The sequence below is a fragment of the Strongylocentrotus purpuratus genome, unplaced genomic scaffold, assembly GCF_000002235.5.
Source record: "Strongylocentrotus purpuratus isolate Spur 01 unplaced genomic scaffold, Spur_5.0 spur5_scaffold_1, whole genome shotgun sequence".
Taxonomy (NCBI): domain Eukaryota; kingdom Metazoa; phylum Echinodermata; class Echinoidea; order Camarodonta; family Strongylocentrotidae; genus Strongylocentrotus; species Strongylocentrotus purpuratus.
In genome coordinates, this window is record NW_022145594.1 from 3,941,848 (window position 1) to 3,966,031 (window position 24,184).

Below are 24,184 nucleotides of genomic sequence, written 5' to 3' on the forward strand. Positions count from 1 at the left end.
AATCATTTATTCATTTGTTTGGTTATTTATGTTTTTTATTTCTTAATCTATCCATTTATTTGTTTATTATCTATTAATTTCTAAAACAATTTTGAGAAATAATCCATCTCTGTGATGTTGGTTATCTGCTTAAAAGTAGGAAATAATAGTTTGCAATGTCAATGTCAAAGGTGTTACCTTTAAGGGGGTCTGTCTCTTTAAAAGTTAGCTCAAGGGACACATCTTCAGAGTTACTATTCAGGTTAACTGCTTCCGCACCTGCTAGTATATAGAAACAGATATATTATTATTGTTTTATTGACAAGGCTGAAATATTTAGGCCTTATAACTCAGTGACCGAGATAATGCTCCAAACCATCAACGACTTCCTTCGTTTCCTACCTTACTCATGACGATAATTGTATTTTCCTTCCCATTTGTTAAAATTCTTATTATTATTATTATTATTATTGTTATTATTATCATCCTCTCCTCCTCCTCCTCTTCCTCCTCCTCCTTTTCCTTCTCTTCTTTTTTCTTCTCCTTCTTCTAAACTTTTTCTCCTCCTTTTCCTCTTTCCCTTTCTCGTCTTTTTTCTTCTTCTTCTTCATCTTTTTCTCCTCCTCCTCCTCGTTAGGTTAGAAATCTCCATTCCTTAATAAGAATGATGGATTTAGGGGACTCACAACGGACATGTGCTTCCCCTTTTGAATGTGTATGTGTGTATGTTTTGTGTGTGTTTGTTTGTTTGTTTATTCATTTGTTATTTAGTTGGTTATTTTGTCTGAAAATTATAAGTAGAAAGCCGCCTCCAAAATTGTCAATAACCGTTTTATTATTCATTAAAAAAAAAAAATCTTATTTATCTTCATTATTTATCTTCTGCTTGTCATGGTCTTTTTATTGTCAATTTTTTTTTTTTTTTTTTAGAATATAGTGCCCCCCCCCCCCCTTCGTTTACACAATCCTGGTTCCACCCCTGTGTATACGTGTTAACCTGCAAAACAACCATTCCCCACCATACCAGCAGTCCTGAGCGAGGCATAGAGTGCGTCGACCTCTGGCCGTGCATATCTTAACCTCATTTTCCGAAAGTTCGCTCGAAATGCGGTCAAGTAATTTCCCGATAATTGGGCACCCAAATATATATAGTGCATGCGGAGTATCCGAATCGACACCCGACACTAGCTAGCGCTACCTCGGGGCCATGATTGTGCTGTGAGGTGACGTAGTAAGTGAGGGACGGTGGGTGAAGGATGTGTGTGTGGGGGGGGGGGGGGATGCCCGCCCCAGTTTAAGTTAGATTACATGGATCGAATGAGATTCAACTCCTTACGTTTTCCATTTCTCCTTATTTCATGTCCCCCCCCCCCCCCCGGCACTCATCTCTCTCCCACACTTTCTCCCTATTATATCTCTTTATGTCTATTTCTTTCTTTCCTTCTCTTTCCTTCCGTCTCTATCTCTCCTTCTCCCTCTCTCTCTCTCTCTCTATGTCTGGTTCTTTTTTTTCTCTCTCTATCTCTGTCTCTTTCTCTGTCTGACTTTTTTTCTCTATCTCAGTCTCACTATCTCTCGTTCTTTTCCCCCTCTCTGTCCGACTCTTTTTCTCTCTCTATCTCAGTCTCTCTCTCTCTCTCTCTCTCTCTCTCTATCTATTGTAACTGTTTATCTTATCTGTCTCTGTCTCTCTCTCTCTCTGTCTCTCTGTCTCTGTCTCTCTCTCTCTTTGTCTCTTCTCTCATTTTCTCATCATTTCTCCTGCTCACCCTACTTCACAATGCACTCCTCACATTGATCAAATCTACAAGAAACAATTTCCAGAAATCAACCACTCAAAGCAAACCTTAACACCTATTTTTTAACATATTTTTATTTCATATTTCAATGTCAAATACATAGGAATTTTGTACATACAAAAAAAAGACAAAGACATAGATTCGTTGTCATGAGATTTCCTCACACAATCCACATAAATAGAGGCATTATCTACAGTACACCTTCCAAGTTTAGTAAAAAAAATCTTTGCTACACCAATAGACATGGGGAAGTTTAAAAATAATACATTCCAAATAACATAGATGACCTATCTAAACTAAAACCATTAAGCCCATTTTAAAAACAAGTCATGAGCTAGTCGTACCATATTGGTATGATTGTAATGAGCTATATCATGTGTACATCTCAAGATAAAAAATAGCGATGTAACCAAATTTGTTGTGTGTCCGTACATGCCACGTATTAAATATAAGTATAATTGCGATAGGCAATATCACATTGTTATACAGAGATATGAGAATCAGTCCTGTAAAAACTGAATTTGTCATGTGTGTTCATATATACCACGATACCAAGCGTTACATAATGACATTTCCAGATAATTTAGAAGAAAAAAATATTACAGACATTCTAATACAAATGTAAAAAGTAATTATATAATATATAAACCAATATGAGGTACTCTCACCGATTTATGATTTCCTATAAACAATTCATTAAATTTTAAAGGGACTTAGTAACATCGTACAGATGAGAGAAATTGATGCTAATGTAGTGACTTCAATGCTAGATGTACAATTAAAGATAATCTGAAAATTGGAGTGAAAACGGATCATTATTCATGGTACAAGTTGGAAAAAACTGATCTGATCGATTCCTTAATTCACACAACTATATTATTATAATTTAATTACATTTTAGGTGAGTGTATATTGTCACAAAGCAATGAATTGGCTCTGTATACCATTCCACACATTAAAGTGTTGACAGATTTTTTTTTTAAAGCCTGTTTTTCAGTCTTATTTTCATGGAAAAACGGTAGGAACAGTTTAAATATTGGTTGGGAGAATTAAATGTTAGAGGGTGTCGCACAGTGTCGCACAGTGACGCCTTCAAAGAAAACCATAAATATCTTTGTGGTTTGAGAACTTTTTCTTATATGTTAGAGGGTTCATTCGGTGGAAGGAATACAGTAGCTAACATTTCACACAAAATTACACAGTTTTTTCAACAACCTCCAACAATGTTACTGAATCACTTTACATAGCTTTGTTACAGAATGTCAACAAAAGTTACCTAATCTGTAATAAACGTACATAAAATTCCATATTTCATAATATAAGTTTGAAGAATGGTGAATGAGACATTCAACAGTTGTGAATGTAGCTTGGTTTGTACACTAAATCATCAATTTTTAGATATCTATTAAAATGTCTATATTATTCTTTTCTCAAAATTAAAAATCTCTGGAAATATCATTCAGTTACAGTTGACATGGGGCCTGTTTCATAAAACTTTTCATCTATAACAAATGCTAAATATCTATGATAAATTTGCTCTCAGCCAATCACATGCCAAGATTTCAGTAGCTTATAACAGTAGCTTGTAACTTGTTACTGATATCAAGTTTTATGAAACAGGGGCCTGGCTCCCAACATATATATCATATCAAATATACACTACCAATATACTAAGTCTGCCATGAAGAAAGAAAACATTTTAGAAAAGTCCCAAAATCCCCTAAACCAAACTACAGCATTCCTAATCCGATAACCATTAGGGTATTTGAAAATGAATGAATGAATGAATGAAAAAGACCAATACTGTTATGTGTATGATTAGTAATCAGTATTTGGCACCACAACAAACTCCAGATAGAATATCACTGCTCCAACATTGCTTGACAATACTGTGTATCACATTACTTATTGTTAAAGGGAAATCCAACCTTGATAGCAAACTACTCTAAAAGAAAGGAGAAAAGTCAGAGGAGCAGACTTGTAAAAGTTTGAATGAAATCAGACAAAAAGTAAGAAAGTTATGAATGATTAAAAGTTGAAATCACTATAGGTATGGGCTCTTCAAATTGTCTGAATGGTTTATGCGTGTGTGATGTACTGGCGGACAACTTTCGCGTTTGTTCTAAGACACAAAATGACTAAAGTGAACTTGCTTCACAATGTATGAATCAGGAGAAACCTTTCTCTGTTTTGTGGACCTATAATAATATGCTACCCATAATATAGTTCGAGTAGTAGTGCCCCAGGGGAGAAGGCACTTAAGAGAAAACCAGAAATTAATGATATTGTTGTATACATCAAATGGAATACTTTCCTGCAACTAGCTAATCCAATGACCAAACTGCCAATCAGAGTGATTGACTTAGTGATCTCATATTTCAAAAATTCATAACTTTCTTATTATTGGTCCGATTTATATAAAAACTTCCATTTTGTTTCTCTTAGTTTTCTGCTTTCAAACATATAAGCTTATTACAAAGGTTGGGTTGCCTTTCAATGGAGCTTTATAGTCTAGTTAATACATGTACATGTTAATGTAAAGTAACACATTTAAACTATAAAGCCACTCCTTGAAACCTACAACAGCATTTCAAGAGCAGCAGCAGCAACAGTTTAACAGCAGCAAAAATTAATCGTAATACATTAAAAGTTAGAGGCACAAGTTTATTTGTTTGGTATCATTTAGGTTATAAAATGGCACACACAGAAAGAAAAGGAGGCTTGCAATTAAGGGAGATATCATTGGCCTGGAGACAGAGTGCAGTGACCTGTATATTTGAACACAGAGTTAATGTCCTTCTAGCCTTCAACAGATGATATTTTGAGACGAAAAAACAGAGATCAAAATAGATCTACCACATTAACTAAATATGCATGCAAGCCTTCAATAATGTGATGAGCATGAAATAAAGAAACAACAAAGAAAAAAAGATTGAATTTTGTTTCATTTCTGCTGCATTATAATATTAATATGTCCTGTTTACATTTGACACTGAGAAACAAAATAGCCCAACGTGTTGATGTTGTTCTACAGATGTGCTTTCGATAGCAGGAGATACTGCATGAACAAATTAACAAAGAAAATGCGGCATCATGCTTCCTGTTGTTTTAAGGCAATTTGGCGGCTTTTTAGTTTAGAAGAATGTGGTATTACTACCAATACTTAGCAGAACGGTATTTGAAAAGTTAACCGTAACATTTATGGCTTGCAAAGTCATACTTAGCATTGAGTTAAGGGTCTGACCCTTGACCCTCGGCCACAATGCACATTGCATAACCACAATGCAAGGCGGCACTTCCAAATCTGAATGAATATCTCCCATTGTTGATGCATACATGAACAGGGCACATAGGGGAATACAACATCATTACGGCTCATGATTAGTGTCGTACTGCCCCCCTAATATCAACAGTGAAAAAGTAAAATTGCTTTAATACAGTGCATATGCGAAATATTTGCAGAAATGATCAGGGCTTTTCACTTTTATCAGTGGGGAGAGATTTTTTAGACAAGGAATGAATTGAAAATAAAAATTTACAAAAGTACTACAAGCTAGACTTGCTATCTAGTGAGAAACACACAGAAAACTAATGTTTTCCACCTTTCCTCTGACAACTATTACATAATAATGAACTCTTGATATCTAGCATCATGTTCATATCTATCTAACAAGTTCAAACAACTAATATTTATAGTAATCTACTAAATTAAAAAAAAATTGAAAATGCATTTCTACATAAAATTTCTCCTGCAAAAGTACGCAACAGAGACGGGCAGGAAGAAAAAGAGAGCAAAAATTAAGAAATTGATTTTTTTTTTTCTCTAAATGTCATATCAAAAAGAATTTTGGGGCAGTATATTTCATTTAACAAGTGGAGACTAACACATCATTTAATCTAACCCTCCTGAATAAACCAGATATTTCGACAACTAATTGGAAGAAATGGCAAGAACATCAATTGTTTAATTATTTTCTGAATATAAAATACTGGTAAGATGTCATGGATGTCAAATAGTACATTTTTAGTTAAAGGTCCGGACCACCCTATTGTGTCATGTACGTGTTTTTTCCTTGTACGTTAATAGCAGGGGCACTATAGGGTGGACAATGTACCTGCAATTAAAACTCTCATTATTGTTATCATTCTCAGTGTGATCTGACCTGCATCTAATCGTTTCCTAACGAAGAAAAGATTAACTCTCTGTCTCTCCTTTTTCTTGGGCATGTATATGTGTGTAAATAAGCAACAGGGGGACCTACAGTTTGAAGTCCTATCCAAGGAACTTGTTAATGAGGATCAATTTCTTATCAAAGGGCACTAAGCACATCAACTTGGTTTTGAACCCAGGACCTCCCGATTAGGAGGCCATTGACCAGTGAAACACCTAGGGCTTGGGAGCTCAGCAGGCCAAATATCAAGCAAATTGTATTTTTGGCATCAATTTGTGTTGATAATACTGTAATACTTGGGAGTGTATGGGACATCAGTTGATCCAACATCTTGGACCTAACCTTCATAAATGAATAGCAATGAACTATCATTAGACGGAAAGTTCATTCACCTCCACCTAATAAAACAGCTTTTATGCTTGGCAAGTTCATTTTAGAATCATAAAATCATCAATATATCACATGAAATAACTTATCTTCTATAAAAATAACAAAGAAACTCAAGTGATAAAAACACATGTAATTTCTATCATGATCGTATGTTTCATGTTCTAGTACACTGTTTCCATGGTTTTGCATTGAATCAGCCCTCAATTGCAAACTTGTAAACCCTAAAATAACTTCTTGCCAGAGAAAGAGCTTTTTCCATCGTATTCCAATAACAAAGCAACTCAAATGATAACAACAAATGTGATTTCAATCATGATTGTACTTTTTCATGTTCTAGTAAATTGTTGTCATGGTTTTGCATTGAATCAGCTCTAAATTGCAAACCTGAAACCCCTCAAGAACTTCTTGCCAGAGAAAAAGCTTTTCCATAGTATTCCAATAACAAAGAAACTCAAATGATAAAAACACATGTAATTTAAATCATGATTGTATTTTTCTTGTTCCGAGTACACTGTTGTCATGGTTTTGCATTGAATCAGCCCTGAATTGCAAACCTTTAACCCCTCAATTAACTTCTTGCCAGAGAAAGAGCATCGTATTCCAATAACAGAGAAACTCAAATGATAAAAACACATGTAATTTCTATCATGATTGTACTTTTTCATGTTCTAGTACACTGTTGTCATGGTTTTGCATTGAATCAGCCCTGAATTGCAAACCTGAAACCCCTCATATAACTTCTTGCCAGAGAAAGAGCTCTTTTCATCGTATTCCCATAACAAAGAAACTCAAATGATAAAAACACATGTAATTTCAATCATGATTGTACTTTTTCATGTTTGAGTACACCGTTGTCATGGTTTTGCATTGAATCAGCCCTGAATTGCAAACTTGAAACCCCTCATATAACTTCTTGCCATAGAGAAAGCTGTGACTATTTCATGATGTTCCCATTAATACAGGTTTTTACCAGACCTAGGATTTAAACTATTGTAAGCTGCTTTATAAATTAAACAACTTCAGCTTGACATATTTCATTTTCTTGCACAGATCACCAAATACAGACCTACATAATATTGAGCAAATATTTTTAAATCTTTTTTTTTCTTATCATACTTATTCAAACCAAATTCATAATCGACTTTAACAAAAACTGGGTTCAGTTTAATCCAAAAATTAAAGACTAAAAACTTGGCTAATAAATATGAGAAATTATGCCAGTTTGATTTGTTTTAAAAAAATACTTATTATAGAATCCCACTTCCTAAAATGACTTTGCATCAGAATAAAAAGGAAAATGGATTTAAATTACATACTTCTAAATTGCATTACATTTACTCAAATCTACTACAGCATTTTAACATTTTGATATCAAGCGATAATATAAAATACATAAATATAATATAAAATACATTATCCACTGTTCTGAAATTAATACAAAAAAAATTTAAAAATGCAAGATTAAACCTGGCTTGCACTACCATCACAAGGATTTTTTTTTTTTTTTTAAAATTTGTAAATAAAAAAGTTGCCTTCGAAAAACGTGAGAGCAGTTAAGAGCAGTTTTTTTGTGTAATAACTCCTTGGAATGATGGATCACTTACATGTAAAACTTCTTATAAAAAGAGCTTGGCTTTCTATGTATGTCAAGAAGTTGGTGAGGAGCCCTACAATCTATTTATATTTTTATTATTTATTTATATCTTTTTTTTGGGGGGGGGCGGGGTATAGGAAGCTCTTTCTCATTTAAAAAAAGCAACAATATTATAAAAGCACTGATTAAAAAAAATGCCTAACATGTGGTTCACTTATTTACGTAAAGGGTTGGCACCGACAGACTCAAAAAAAGTAGCATTATCGTATGAAATCACTAAGACATTGAAGCATAAATGGAACACACAGAAACAAAGAAAGCAGCACTTTCAGATTAATCCACAACGATAAAAGGTAGAAAACATCGCAATAATTTAAGGTAAAATGATTTTCAGATCAAACCTACCAATCACAAATAAGGCAAGAACGTTTTTGAAGCTTTAAAAAAATGTTGCAAAAATGAGATGGGAGTGTACACAGCTGGGATGGTCAAAAGTTTAAAATGACACGTGTTAGCCTTGTAAACATATGACATGTTAAATAGCCTCAATGAGAGCCGGAGAAACAATTTCTATCGCTCCTAACACACAGATAAGTACACTTCAGGGATGTTGCACGTGGCTATTCCGCCCTCGACTGCAATTCACATAGGTGTACAATGGTTATGTTTCTGCACTGTACGGTGTCACTTTCTCAAGGTATTTTACAGCCCCATATCTGACCGAGGCTATATTGGCAAAGGGCATAAATTAACACTTTATTTTACACCATTAATAGAATAGAACGTTTCCGTCAACGTTGGCGTTTAAGGTCACATTGACACACTGCATCACTGCACGCGGTAACCGATCACTTTGCAGACATCTAGTGTGCGCGGGTAGATTATGTTTTCTGCATGAATAGATGGATTCAAGGCGCTTCCGTAGAAACAGACTGAATTCCTCGTCTATTACGGGTAGTAAGTACGGTTACTTTCCAGGCCCCTTGAAGACGCGCTGACTCACCATGCAGAATGGCACTGAGAAACTTCACATTCCTCGTCAATGGGACAAAAACGGAGGCGTTTGACATCGGACATCAACTCCTTGGACGCCGGAAACGATTTCATCACCTTCGTTCGTTGCTGTATCCGTGGAAACGGGTTGGAATGCATCAAAAGTGGGTGTGGTCCAATCGTCCAGGGCGGAGCTCGTAAGAACGTCCCATTCTAATGGATATCCTTGGGATTTATCTAACACAATTGCACGCTCATTGAGAAGCTCCTTTGTATTTGCTAGCTCTTTGATGCCGTCGGCTAAATGAACAAGCGGAACATCTTCAAGGTCTACAAATTTTTCGGAAGAGAGTGTATGGTGAGGTGCGGAGTCAGTTGAATCACTAGTAAACATTGAGGGCGCTGTAATCTCATTCCCTGATTCTACGTCAAAGTTTGAATGCAATGTTTCTGGCAATTTGGTTGGCTGAATGGAAGATGCTTCGATGGAATTGACCAATAGAGTTGATTGTTCTGTACATGTGGTTTGAATGAGTGGCTGGACATCTGTATCGTGAGACGTGATTGGTCGATTCACAGGCACTTCATCCAGCCTGGCCAACTGGGACGCAGCTGCTTGGATTTCTAGCGAAACGTTCTTTTGTGAAGCAGAACAATGCGGAAAGTCTGAAGTCTCTACACTCTTATGAGGCGGAGTGTAAGGTAGCGAATCTATGCCTGTCCTTTGTATATAAGTTCCCGCCGGCTGAACACTAACGCATTCATTTCTTGCAGGATCAGTTAATAAGTTTTTACTGTCTGAACACACTCCTGATTGCACATTAGTTAAGTACCCCTCCCCGGTGACCCTCGACCTTCCAAGCTCCTCACCAAAGTCCTCCTCATCCCTCTCTATACACACCACAGGCACTCTACATGTGTACATCGCATCCACCGCCAACCCTTGACCCGTGTCGGCGGTCACTTCCTGCAGGTCAACCGAGGTCAGGTCGCAGGTTAAATCCTCCATTGGAATGTTCTGCTCTTCTAGGAGTTCCTGGTTCTCCCCTGGGTGCCCTCCCGAGGGTTTCTCCAGGCCCAGCTTGGTGGCATGGTTTCGCTTCTCCTCGTCCGTGCAGAAGGCCTGCTCCAAGGAGTAGTAGAGGGCCAGTACCGTGGCAAAGGCGCTAATCAACAGCAAGAACTGTGAAAGAGAAGAAGAGAAGAAGAGACCAAGAGTTGATGACGCATACTAATGACTTCATTATATGATCTCTCCCTTTGAGTGGAGTGGGAGGTGATGAAATCAGGGAGATATCTCTAAAAATACATGGGTCAAAGGTTCCCCTTTGGTCATCGACCCCTATTGTTGTTGTACATGCAACAGTATAAAATGCAATTTATACATCACAATGGGGTCGAATTCACAAGATCTTTAAATAGATCATGAATCTGATCCCCCTCAATTTATGTTACTTGGGCTGTCAACTACTGATTTTACTATGTCCATCATTTTATATTTGTTATACATGTATGCGTTTATACGCAATTTTATATATCTGTTTTTATATTGAGCGAATAAATGAATTGAATAAATGAATGAATGAATAAATATCTCTCACATGTTATGCACTGGTGCAAGGAATCATCCTGTTTTATTTACATAAGTATGTAGCTGTTTTTAAAAAATTAAAAGAGAACCACTAACCAACTTCAAGGTTTATTCTGAAAATCTCCAATAAACACCCCCCCCCCCACCTCCCCCCCGATCATCTCCCATTTTTGTCAAGGGAATCAACCAGAGAAGAAAATGACTTTGTTGTTCTCAACCGCCATCTTAGACTTGCTAGAGATTTCTTCTTTTCCTTTTTCCATAGTCCTTTTTGAGATTTCCAAATGATTCAAAGAAATGATTTCTCACCTTGATGGTTTTCATGGAAAGGTATGTTTCTTCCTCTATAGTTGCAGCCCAATAGAAAGAGCATGGCTCTGTGAGGTTGGTATCCAAGAATTCACCACCGTAAGACTCCGCTACCACCCTGTCGGTTAAAACAAGAAATACAGGTCTTAGTGACATTGATGTGAAATAAAAGAGTCATCATGATTACCACCATCGTCGTTGTCGTCGTCGTCGTCATCATCAACCATCATCATCATCATCATCATCATCATCAATCATCATCATCATCATCACCATCACCACCACCACCACCACCACCACCACCACCACCACCACCACCACCACCACCACCACCACCACCACCACCAGAAGGGTAATGACAGTATCTTACTAATATATCTCCTCTCTCTCTCTCTCTCTCTCCCTCTCTCCCTCTCTATCTCTCTCTCTCTCTCTCTCTCTATCTCTCTCTTTCTCTCTGTCAGCATCACACAACATAATGTTAACTTGTGTTTTATAAAAACAAAGTACATGTACATGTATAAAGTCTAACTGTTACAACAACAATCACTAATGAATATTTAGGAGATGCGGGTAATATTTACGCTTTTCTCTGTTCTACATCCTGTGGTTTCATGTTAGAGCCATAGACAGCTAGCGTCCACTCCTCTAGAACACCACCACCACCAGTACCTGGCAGGAAAAGAGGTTACACAGATATTAATTTGAATGAATCATCTTGTAAGTTACAACACCACCAACAGCTAGGTGATGGTGCTTTTCGAGTTGCCGCCCTCTTGAGATAAAGCATGGCAAAACAACATTCAAGAAGTTTTTGAAAAACAAATAAATGTTCTGCCCCTGTGTATGTAAAGTTGTATTTCAGTATGTTTTCAATGTTATTCATACTGTTCCGTATTTCATGTTTCCCATGTTAATGTATTAGCATCTCTTAAAAATGCATGTTATATACAAACTTAATTAGTCATACCCTTACTAAGTCCTCTATGACAAAAAAAATTGTTTCTTGAGAATGCGACATATCGAAGCTTACATCTTAAAAGCATTCAACATAGGTCCTAATTCAACCAGTCTACCTTTCATTCCTGAGTTACAAACAACACAAAAAACATCAAATTTCCAAGGGGTATGAACAATCCAGTTTTTAACTGTACAACCTGTAGGGTCTCATAATTGATTATAACAACGTAGGGACTTACTGAAGTCTGTAATAATGAGTTGCCAGACGCCTACAGGATCCTCTCCCCAGCAACGTACGGTTGAGAAGGTCCAGTTTTTGAGACCATCTCTAGAACTGTAAGGAAAAGACGAAAAGCACAATAATAATGATTATGGCTAAAGGCGTTGAGAGCCATCCTAGTTCTCAGAAGGCAATAAAATACTGTAGAAGCAAAATATTGTAGAAAGTGATGGTGTATACTTTTTATTTAAAGGGGAGGTTCACCCTGATAAATAATTTCTACAGATACTGCGCGGTGTCAAAAATGTTCCCATATTTATTGTACACAATGCATAATTGTCAATTCGTGGATATGTGAATAGTGACTATTAGTCAGTTAGCAATAATTCAAAATCTATTTGAGATATAGGTATGAAACTTGATGGGCTTATTCTTTATAAGATACTCTGTAAGTCTAGAACACTTATGATCATGTATCAAAACAACTTTTTGGGCGAATGTGAAATACTGACTTCATTGGAGGGGCTTGCGGTGGGTTAAAAAAAAGAAGTCTGGTGCCATATAAATGCTGTCAAGCACAATTATACATTACACAAAACTGGCTGAGCTCTGGTTCAAAGTGACTTCCGTTTAACTCCTATATAAAATGACTAAAGGAAAGTCTTTGGGTGTGTTGGGAGGGGAGAGTTGGGGGGGGGAGGGGGTGTTGGGAGGGGGGAGTTGGGGGGGGAGGGGGTGTTGGGAGGGGGGAGTGGGAGTGAGAGGGGAGGGGTATAACTTACTTGTCTTTCTTTCTCCTAGCCCCTATGACAGACCTGGTGCCGCTAGGACAGATGAGTTCTATCTTGAGTTTGCCCCTCATGGTGTGGGCTAGGGAGACGGTGATAAGTACATGTTCTAGTGTTGAGAGCTCGTTGACTCGCGCTGTGGAGTTAGTCACTGAAATCAAACAGAGAGAGAAAGTGGATAGTGGAAGTTAATAACAAATAGCACTCTAAATTGTAGCATCAGCATTTAAATGTATTAGCAAGTGTTTGTAAAGGCTTTATATTTCATGCCAGTATTCACAGAGTTTTGATCTATAATGAAACAGGCTAGAACAGTTGATGACAGAAAGTCATGAAGAACCTGTGTCTAAAGGTCTATTTCATTGTCACCCAAACTGCCTCCAAGCTATGGGAAATAGATAGATAGAAAGATAGATAAGTGGATGGATAGATAGATAGATATGTGGATACCTAGATAGATAGATAGAAAGATAGATAAATGGATAGATAGATAGATAGATAGAAAGATAGATAAATGGATAGATAGATAGATAGATAGAAAGATAGATAAATGGATAGATAGATAGATAGATAGAAAGATAGATAAATGAATAATTAGATAGACAGATAGAAAGATAGATAAATGGATAGATAGATAGACAGATAGAAAGATAGATAAATGGATAGATAGATAGACAGATAGAAAGATAGATAAATGGATAGATAGATAGACAGATAGAAAGATAGATAAATGGATAGATAGATAGATAGATAGAAAGATAGATAAATGAATAGATAGATAGACAGATATAAAGATAGATAAATGGATAGATAGATAGACAGATAGAAAGATAGATACATGGATAGATAGATAGACAGATAGAAAGATAGATAAATGGATAGATAGATAGATAGATAGAAAGATATATAGATAGATAAATGAATAGATAGATAGATAGATAGAAAGATAGATAAATTGATAGATAGATAGACAGATAGAAAGATAGATAAATGGATAGATAGATAGACAGATAGAAAGATAGATAAATGGATAGATAGATAGACAGATAGAAAGATAGATAAATGAATATATAGATAGATAGATATATAGAGAGAAAGATAGATAGATAGATAAATTGATAGATAGAAAGAAAGATAGATAGAAAGATAGAAAGATAGATAGATAGATAAATGGATATATAGATAGATAGATAGATAGAAAGATATAAAAAGAAAAATAGATAGATACCGTGTGTAGATAGATCAATTACAGATAGATAGATAGTGAATTACAGATAGATAGATTTTGAGTTCCATCTCACCTTCATACTCGACCATGAGTTGGCTTCCGGCCTGCGAAGTGGGGATTCCCCTATGGACCTTGAGGGTCGGCGACACCACAGAGGTCAACCAAGGGACGGAAGGCCACACCTTAGCAGCGTTGACCAGTCGCCACGCCTTGAGAACCCCAAAGCCATGCTTGTGGCTGTGATGGAAGCCAGCAGCGTTCACCGTCCATTCTCCTTTCTTCTGGTCAATCTAAGTGTTGAAGATATCAATGAGAGAAATCCATATACAGTCAAACATGTCTATAGCGACCGCCCCACGGGAAACGCAACAAGTGGTCTTTGTAAACAGGTTCCTTTAGTACATGTTTCAAGTCAAGGTGATATCTATCCACATGTACTTTGTAAACACTTATTCATGTACAGATGGAGTATATATATTTAAAAAAAAAAAAAAATTTAAGTCATACATGTACCGGTACACGTTCGTATGGTATTTTAGGTATTCACATGTTGAATATACATCTACTAATGCATATTTGTTCTCATTTCTCTATGTAACTCATTCTAATTCTATCCCTCTGCACCTCGGAATAGTTTACTAGATCCACGGCGCATAACAAATGATGTATTTATTATCATTTGTATATGCAAACCATAACTTCTATCTTATGTTTAATTAGTCGTACACACTTGTTTATGTACTACCCACTCTTTCTTTTTTCTATACTCTGTATAAGTATTTGCGACCATTGGAGCCCAGCCTTTGAAAGGCCAATGGCCTCTGCTGGCTCCTCCATATTCTTTGTATTGTTTATTTATTTGTTTATATGTATAATGTAGTGTTGAATGTATTTTTGATGAGAATTGAAAATAAAATAATAATAAATGATAATGATAATAAATAATCATAAATGATAATAATAAAATAATAATAACATCTTGACTGGACTTACCTTCAAGGCTGAGTAAACTATGATGTGTTGGACATCCCTCCATGAAAGACAAGGTTTAGCTTCTAACATTAGACTGATCATGCCTGCAGCGAGGGGGGCCGCAGCTGATGTCCCTGTATGCGTATTGGTACAGCCCGTTCCAGGGCCCAATGTCCAATCAGTGGTGAGCTGGAGAATAAGGACAGGAGAGTTCATTCAATTTAGGGGTGTGTTTTATCTAGTGGTATAAAGTGTCAAAATGTTTAAAGATGAAGTTGAGTTCTGGTCATGCGATTGCATTGTGAAAGAAACGGTGTGGAATCGACCAGAAAAGGTTGATCCTCTAGCATATAAGAATTTGTGTGTATTGCAAGGTTCGGGAATCATCAAAATGATAAGAAATTTTACCAAGTTACAAACACTGTACACAGAAAGACTACCCGAACATGTGGCGTAAAAATCCTACCCCCAAGTTTTACGATGTTACATGACATATTTAGAATATAAAGGCATTTGAAGAGCCATGCTTTACAGGAAACATGTCTTATCTGATGTTCTTCCACACTTGCATAATAAGAATGATAACGCTCACAAATTATTTTTCACCCTTTCTCAGAACTCGACCTTCTCTTTAAGAAGACTGATTCTACTGACATGCCCCTACGCAACTGTTGGTACAGCCCATCATAGAGCCTAATGTGAAATCAGCCGTGAGCTTCATAACAAATATGGGATAGTTTATTCAATATTAGGGGAGTGTTATACTGGTTGCATAAAATGTAAATTTTTACAGTATGAGTGGCAACAACACTTTTTCCCCCTTATAGCTATTGGTACAGCCCATCCTAGGACCTAATATCCAATCGGTGGAGAGCCTGATAACATAAATGGGAGAGTTCATTAAATTTTAGGGATGTATCTCAACAAGTGGTATATTTTAGTCCCATTTAACTGAAGGTCAAAAATGTGAAAATAAGGGACTTGCTCTTAAAGGGATAGTTGAGTTCTGTTGCAGAGGGTGCTACAACAAATAATTTTTTTGTGAGATAATGAAAAACTGAGTGTCAAATTTGAGAGGAACATACAATTTAAATGACAAATGATCTTTGTTTGATCAAAATCGGTTAAAAAACGGCTGAAATAACCATAAATATAACGATTTCTAATATTTGTGTACCACCACAAATATTTGATAATTTGAAAAAGCTGTTGAAAAAATGAAATTGCACCTTTTACGATGTATTTCAGCCAATGCCGATGTTGGATTTTTTGTTGGCTGTGTCGTGTTAGTTGTATTACGCACAACCAGCCGGCCCATGTATTGTTATTATTAATTCATTCATTGACGGTCACCATATTTTTTTTAAAGTGGAGCTGAATTGGTATGATAGTATTGGCTGAATTTTACACATTTTGGGGTCTAAAATTACCTTCATGGCAATGTTAGGTCCCAAAAGGGCACTAGAAATGTCATAGATAAGAATAAGAGCAAAAAGCATGCACATTGAAGGCATTTGCGGCCTGCAAATAGAACTCAACTATCCCTTTAATACAAGAGGTATAAAATGTAATAATCTTAGAGCAAGAATAAGTCTAGGTACAGGTCTGACCTAGCAAGCCCTCGGGGTTGAACCCTACTTACAATGTTTCTTTGAGGACGTGATCCACTGCTGAAGGTGACAGCAAACAGAGAGGAGCACTCCTCAGCATAAAAGGGCATCTGACCCTTCTCATCTACAGCACCTACAATCAGAACAAAATAACAGTGATCTTTGAGTGTTTGTTCATACATTGCCGGCATGTAGAATAATGAAACTTGTCTATTCAGGCCATGTATTAAGCAAAACAGAAAAAGTGGTCACTGTAGACAAGTGGCCTTTCTAGACAGGTTCTTCAACACACAATTGTCTATAGAGGCCATGTAAGGGAAACAGTGGCCACTATAAACAGGTGTCCTTCCAGACACAGAATTTGTCACTTCTACAAACAAGTGCCCTCTATAAATAGAGAGGTGGCCACAAATAGAGGTTTGACTGTACTTCAAAGTGATACATGTATATAACTTCACATAAATGTATGTACAGGAATATTAAATACCCCAGTCTACTATCATTCAATACATGCTCTTTTACCTCTGTGTTTCTCCCCACCCATAACATGTGATACCTTGTTCTGTCAGTTACACAGTGGTGTATAGTATAACAAACTCCACATTTTCATCCAGGTCAACATGTTTACTGACCCTATATCACACAAAATAGGAGACCTTCTCAATATTAGCATTATCGGAATACATGTACATAGTTTACATTTATTAGGCCTAATGTAAAGAAATGTTGGAAACAAAAGAAATACCAAACACACCTAATTCATAAGCGATTCATTGTGAAAATACACTAAGACTAAGATTGACTTTCAGTTCGACTTAGCTATGGCAGGCCGTTCATGCCACTGTTCGCTCTTCCCACTATGATCTTTAGATAATATTTTTTCCTTCAATAATGAATTATCAAAAAATGTAAATTCTGTAGATTTGTGACCATGATTTGCACGTCCCTTGAGAGACCAATGCCAGTAAATGGTGAGAGCAAACAGTGGCATGAATAGCCTGCCATAGTCCCCTTGGCCTATTACGAAGAAGAAAAAAAAATTAAATATGAAATAACTTAGCATTTCACAATGCACTTCTACAAACAATGTATAATGTGCCAAGGTCTTCCTACCAAGTACCAATTAACTAATACACAAAGCAACAAGCCAGGAAACTAACCAATTGTTACTGTATACATTGAGTTGGCATAGCCATCATAGTTGCAGTTGTCTCCGTTCTTGCCTCCGTTGCCGCTAGCAACCACAAAGATGCTGCCACGCCCCCTCCTCCCGTACGTGACGCCGTGTTGCAGAGCTGCTTTTGCTAAAGTGTGTGGTCCATCTACCGTCTTCCCATCGTCATCTGGACCCCAACTATGGAGAGAGAGAATCAGATCATTTGTTTACGTTTAATTTCATACATTTGAGATGTGAATGGATCATGTCATGGCTACATGTAGTTTACACCAGGGGGGCGTTTCACAAAACTTGTCATCAGTGACAAATGACAGTTTTTGTAATAAGCTACTGAAATCCTTCTTTCTGATTGGATATCAGCAGATTTGTCACTGATTTCTGTCATTTGTCATTAAAAAAAGGCTTTGTGAAACAGGCCCCAGGTAGGAAGTCAAGAGTTTTTTTCTTCTATCTTTTTATATTATATTATACTTTCTATATTAGGAAATGATCACTTGGGATAACAAAAAAGGTGATGTAGCTACATGCAGCATAGGTCGTAGAGCTCATACTGTTGCAAGATACAAAAATCCAAAGCATGATATACTTACGTCATTATAACCAAACTGTGACGGTTTTACATACATGTAGTCCTAATAATGAACATCAAAATCATTGTCAGCAGGATGTAATTTACTAACATTTGCTAGATTATCTGGTAGTTGAGGGACTCTGCAACAACACACTGCTACATATTTGGGGTTTCCAACTTGAAAATGATTAAGTATTTAAATAATAACTTCCCCCTTCCTCAACCGCGATCTACCCTTGAACAATCTCTGCTAATACACACAAAACCAAAGGTAGGAATCTTAATGGTACAGCTTATACATTTAACAACAAAATTATTCATCCCCCTTGTAAATTTGATGTGTTTTTTTTATTTATTTTTATTTATATGTTTTATGTAAATTTGATGTTTTTGTGTCCTTGAAAGGTGGACTGGTTGAATTAGGGCCTTTGTTGAATACGTTCAGATGTCGCATTATCAAGAAACGTAAATGGGGACAAATCAATTGCAAATTACAAAACCTTTTTAAAGGCACACTGTCCTACTTGTAGCTACTTGCTCCCTCCATAGTGAAAACTTCCCAAATTGGTGCCTGTTGCCCCCCATGATCCTCTTTTTCTTATGTTAAATGAGAGCTGAGTTAATGAGATAGCCACCTGTCACAGTGACCTCGATGGCTCGCTGTGTGGTCTAATCCCTTCTGGCTGAAGAAGTAAACCCCCTGTCTACACACAACATTTTCCGTGATTAGCTATACCGTTTCGCGATAGTGATACCGTTTCGCGATAGTTTTACGATGAAAATTGTGTGTGTGGACGCTCACTAACGATACGTCGTATAACGAAACTAGTCTAACGAAACGCAGGTTTGGGCATCGTTTCGAACTGAAACTCAATAAAGAATCACGCCTAATCACGGAAAATGTTGTGTGTGGACAGGGGGAGTGTAACTAGTGTAACTAACTGGGCGGGGCTTAACGTGACCTCGAGCGAAAGGAGACCTGACCTCTCATTTTCGCTTCCATTTCATGATCGCAGTAGCAAACTGCGCACCTATACGACATTTCGCTGTAGAGTTTCATGATTACTTTCTTCTGTGTGTGGACATCCTGGAATTTATACGATGATAATTTATACGACGATTCTTGTGTGTGGACACTCTAAAATTTATGCGATGATTCTTTATACGACGTTTCGTTATAGAGTTTCGGGATAAATTGTTTTAGTGTGTGGACACGCTGAAAGCCTACCTGTTAAGAGTATGACTAATTTCGTTGTTAATTGTACGTATGCAGTGATACAAGGTCATTTTTAAACAACCTTGAACATGTTTAAGTGGGTTCATGCTCATAATAGATCGAATTCATACAATATAAATGCTTGTTGATACATGTACTTCACAGATGTCTTAAACTGCATATTTACTTACACCTGTACATGTACATGAAAGCTCTTGTTTATGCAGACTCAAACAATCGCCTGCCCTAGATTATATTTGTTTAATAAGAGAGAGAGAGAGGGGGGCAATGGGAAAGAATGTGAGGGAGATAAAGAGAGTGGGAGAGAGAGGGGGAGGGGGAGAGGGGAAAGAGAGAGGGGAAAATGAAGGAGAAAGGGGGAGGAGTAAAGAGAGAGGGGAAAAGAGAAAAGGAAAGAGGGAGAGGGACAGAGAGAGGAAGAGAAAGAGAGAGAGGAGTGATAGAAAGAGATGAAAAGAAAGAGAGATGGAAAGAGAGAATGAGAGAGAGAATGAGAGAGAAAGAGAGGAAAATAGAGGGAAACAGAGAGAGGAAGAGAGAGGATGAGGAGTAAAAAGAGGGTAGAGAAAAAAAGGGGGAAGGAGAGAAAAGTTTGGGGGCAGAAAGAGAGAGTGTGGTGGGAACAAGAGAAGGGGATCTGGAGAGGGAGAGATAGATACATGTAGATGGAGGGACAGAAAAAAAGAAAGAAGTAAACAGACATACCTGCAACTGTAGATATCATTGATGTACATAAATTTGTTGAAAGCTGTTGCTTCTAGGCTATCCGTCATGGGACCGTCTAGCAATCGAATACCTGGAAAACAAAAAATAACATTGTTATCATTAAACTTAAAATCAATACTGCACGTGTAAATGTATAATTACTTTTTTTTTTTTTAGATGCCAGATTTCCTGACACAGAAACAATTATTTCCTTGTTATTCTTAAACTTTCAATTTAGTATTCCCCGGGAAGTGGATACTATTAGCTTGACAATCTATCATCAAACAATGGCTATGAAAGCAGATGATTTCTAAAGTACAATCCGGTTTGAAGTGACCTCAACTCTCTGGACCTCATTCAAACACAAGGCTGGAAATCACTTTCAGAAATTGTTTAGCAAAAATAAAAAATCTTTTTAGATATAAAAGAATGGCAGGTGGGGACAAACGAAAATGAGCCATTTGTTTAATATGTGTTTTTAAGGCTTGTTCAGATATAGCGGCGGTAAACCGCCACAAAAACCTGCCATGTTTTGTTTTTGTTTTTGCTTTTTATGTGTATTACAGGCATCTTTTAACAATGTTAAATCTGAGATGCATGGCCCTACGTGTTATCAGTGTCTGTGATATTTGGTAATATTTAAGCCCTAAAAAAAACTGTGCTTCAAAATGATCACGAAGTGCCTCAAAAAAATAAAAATCTTTGAGTGACTGGTTTTACCATACCCATTTTTCTGAATAAACTGTAATGTCATAAAAACCGTTGGGAAAACAAATCTGAAATTTCTAATCCCAATCATAGATACCTTGATAATCAGACAGGCGATTGGCTTTCATTGGATTCATGTATGACCTAAAGGTTTATAATTATCATTGCAGCATGAGCTAAATCCGGGTTTTGTTTCAGAATCTGAGACAAAGATACCTAATCCCTTTAATGAATGAATGACGCATAAGGACTTACGCGTATTCATTGAGCTCTGTTTTATAAGACACAGAAGTGTGAAATGTGATTACACTTAAAGATATAGGTGAGTTCTGGTAATGCGATTGCATTGTGAAAGAAAAGGTGTAGAATGGATCAGAAACAGTTGATCACGTAGCATGTACATGTAGGTATTGGTGTGCACTGCAAGGTTCTGGAGTCATCAAAATCATCATAAATTTGGCCGAGTCTTGGTAAAGTAACAAGCACTGTACACAGAAAGCTATATATGGGACAACACACATGGAATCGGGGCTAGTACTACCTTGATTTTCTTGTTTTTCTATGCTCATTACTCAGCCAGTATACATTTTCTTCAAAAATCTTTTGGCACATGTCATTTATTTGTAATCTTGAACATTCAGTGTAAGTTTTGTTTGATTCTGTGAGAATTAATTTTCTTTTTTTACCAGAACTGGAGTTTATCTTCAACGTCATGAAAAACACTGCGGTTTTCCTGCGTCATGTTTCAACGAGTCTTCAGTGGCTAAGACAGGAAAGGCGTACCATGTATCCCTGACAATTATCAACAAACTTCTTTTCTGTTTTTAAGCCCCAAATATCTCAAAACATGTGTAGATTCCTGAACAACACAAAAAGTATTAATTCACATTTTAATTCTCAGTATTAGCATCGCTTCTTCTTTTTTCTGTCTTTTTCCCTTTTTTCCTATATTTTTTCCTCCATATTTGTATTATCATGTATCCTTTGAGGGTAGTCATGCTATCAAGCTTTGCTTACTTTGTCAACCCTTCCGTTTGATGTTTTCGATTAGTTACCACTTACTTTATTCTATATATATTCTTTTGTCATGTGAAATTTGAAATGTCTGCTTGTTATATATTTGTAAAAATGCAAAAAAAAAAGAAAATCAAACAGAAATAAATATATCTAATCAAATCAAATCAAACCAAACAAACAGGTTTATAGGTCTGGGGATGAGACTACATGTAATTGTGATAACTACATTGTACAGTACATCGCAGCTGCATGAAAAATGATTGAACTATTACCCAAAGGATATATTGAATAATAATCAGCACATTAGCACATGGTACATTTTCCCTTAAATTAAAAAGGAATCAGGCCTTGCTCAATGGAAATTGATATCGCCATGTGACTGTTAAAAACATTAGGGGGTGGTGCAAATTATCAGAGTTCAATCTGGTCACGTAAGCATAGTATTGCAGTATCAAAGTATCCGATTTAATTTCCCCTTTTTTCCACTTCTCTTTGCTTTTTGAAAACGGAACTTGGAAAGGAAATACAAGTGCCTAGAACACAATACGTTGTAACAATATCCAGCATGTTCTCGTCATTCTCAAATGTAACTGATATATTTCTATGATTCACTATCCAAGTCATGTAATTGAAACTTGTGTGAAGTGTTGAACAAGTTTTGTGAAGGGTGAAAACTTACAGAACAAGTGAATATAAACTCATTACAATAAATAATGCAACGTACATGTATACAGTACAGTTAACAACTGATTCATACCCTTTCCAAGTTTTGTAATATTTAAAGAATACGATACGTTGATTAGTCCCAATTTATGTTTCTTGAGAATTGTACATATTAAAGCTTACAGCTAGAAGTATTCAATAAAGCCCCTAAAGCAACCAGTCGTGCCTTCTCAGTTGATGGTGCTCTTCAGTGGAATAGCCTACCCCACTCAGTTTGAAATGCCCCGACCAAGAAGACTTTTTGTTCTCTCTATTTTAAGCAGCGATGTTAAAGATAAATTTGCCTTTCTTTATTTATTTCTTTCATGAATATTTACATAAATTTTTCAATATAATAATTTGTTCAAATCTAAACAGATCATTGATAATAATCAGAGTATATTGTTATCGATTTAAAATTGCTCATAGAAATTTATCATTCTTACTACGGCTTTGTTTCATTATTCACTCTTATTCTTTACTCTTTTTTTCTATTATATGTTACTATGTATTGATGTTTCCGTGATGTTTATATTGTTCAAGTAGTTTGTTTCTTCATATTATGTATATGTTGCATTTGTGTACAGGGCCCCCTGGAAAACAGTACTGCGATTACTGACGGGGCCACCCTGTTTAAATAAAACAAAATAAATAAATAAATAAATAAAAGTCCACCTTTCATTCTTGAGTTATTATAAACACAAAAAACATACAATCCCCGGAAGATGGCTCAATTGAGAGTCGTAATGAGCACTGTCGGTAGAATACCCTGCCATTAAAGCGGGACTGCACTACTTGTAGCTACTTGGGCCCTATATGTATATGCGTTACCCGTTGGCACTATGAACATGACGGACAAAGAAAGCAGACAAAATATACAGTTCCTCAGGTAGACAAAGGAACATCCCTTCACTGCTATCATGTAAAAATGTGTAGAACAGGTGAATATGCATGTGACACCTGTTGTACACATATAGCAGTGAAAGGATGTTCCTTTGTCTACCTGAGGAACTGTATATTTTGTCCGCTTTCTTTGTCCGTCATGTTCCTAGTGTGGTCCCCCATGATCCCATTTTCTTATGTTAATTGAGAGCTGATTTGATGAGATAACCACCTGTTAGTGACCACACAGGGAGGTCTAATCCCTCCTGGCCAAACTAGTGCAGACAGGCTTTACAGCTAAATACCAGTTTTGGTCATGCGCTTGCATTGTGGAATCGTTCAGAAAAGGTTGATCATCTAGCATAAAAGTATTGGTGTGTACGGCAAGGTTCTGGAATCGTCAAAATGATAAGAGATTCGGCCTAGTCTTGGTGAAGTTACAAGCACTGTACACAGAAAAATGTACATGTACATGTATATGGGACTACGTGACATGTGCACGATATCTCTCCGGTCCAGATAGATATAATATTTTACCAAATATATATTAATTAGTAGGCGGTTTCCCAGCAAAATTTGT

At 36.6% G+C, this 24,184-nt stretch overlaps 1 protein-coding gene across 4 annotated transcripts in view; it reads right to left on the reverse strand.

The window, feature by feature from the left end:
- Positions 1-4,428: 4,428 nt before the first annotated feature.
- The window catches only part of LOC585040 (proprotein convertase subtilisin/kexin type 7), a 45,249-nt gene continuing 25,493 nt past the window's right edge, over positions 4,429-24,184 (reverse strand). For 3 of the 4 annotated variants that reach the window (XM_030977528.1, XM_030977527.1, XM_030977529.1), the window contains exons 6-15: positions 20,296-20,386; positions 17,766-17,959; positions 16,638-16,738; positions 15,017-15,184; positions 14,097-14,313; positions 12,790-12,946; positions 12,027-12,121; positions 11,412-11,499; positions 10,828-10,945; positions 4,429-10,110 (exon numbers count right to left, since the gene is read on the reverse strand). In XM_030977528.1, the coding sequence (XP_030833388.1) occupies positions 8,974-10,110; positions 10,828-10,945; positions 11,412-11,499; positions 12,027-12,121; positions 12,790-12,946; positions 14,097-14,313; positions 15,017-15,184; positions 16,638-16,738; positions 17,766-17,959; positions 20,296-20,386 (2,366 nt within the window). In that variant the 3' untranslated portion in view covers positions 4,429-8,973. The remainder of the gene's footprint in view (positions 10,111-10,827; positions 10,946-11,411; positions 11,500-12,026; positions 12,122-12,789; positions 12,947-14,096; positions 14,314-15,016; positions 15,185-16,637; positions 16,739-17,765; positions 17,960-20,295; positions 20,387-24,184) is intronic. The other variant, XR_004062574.1, reaches the window with a different exon arrangement.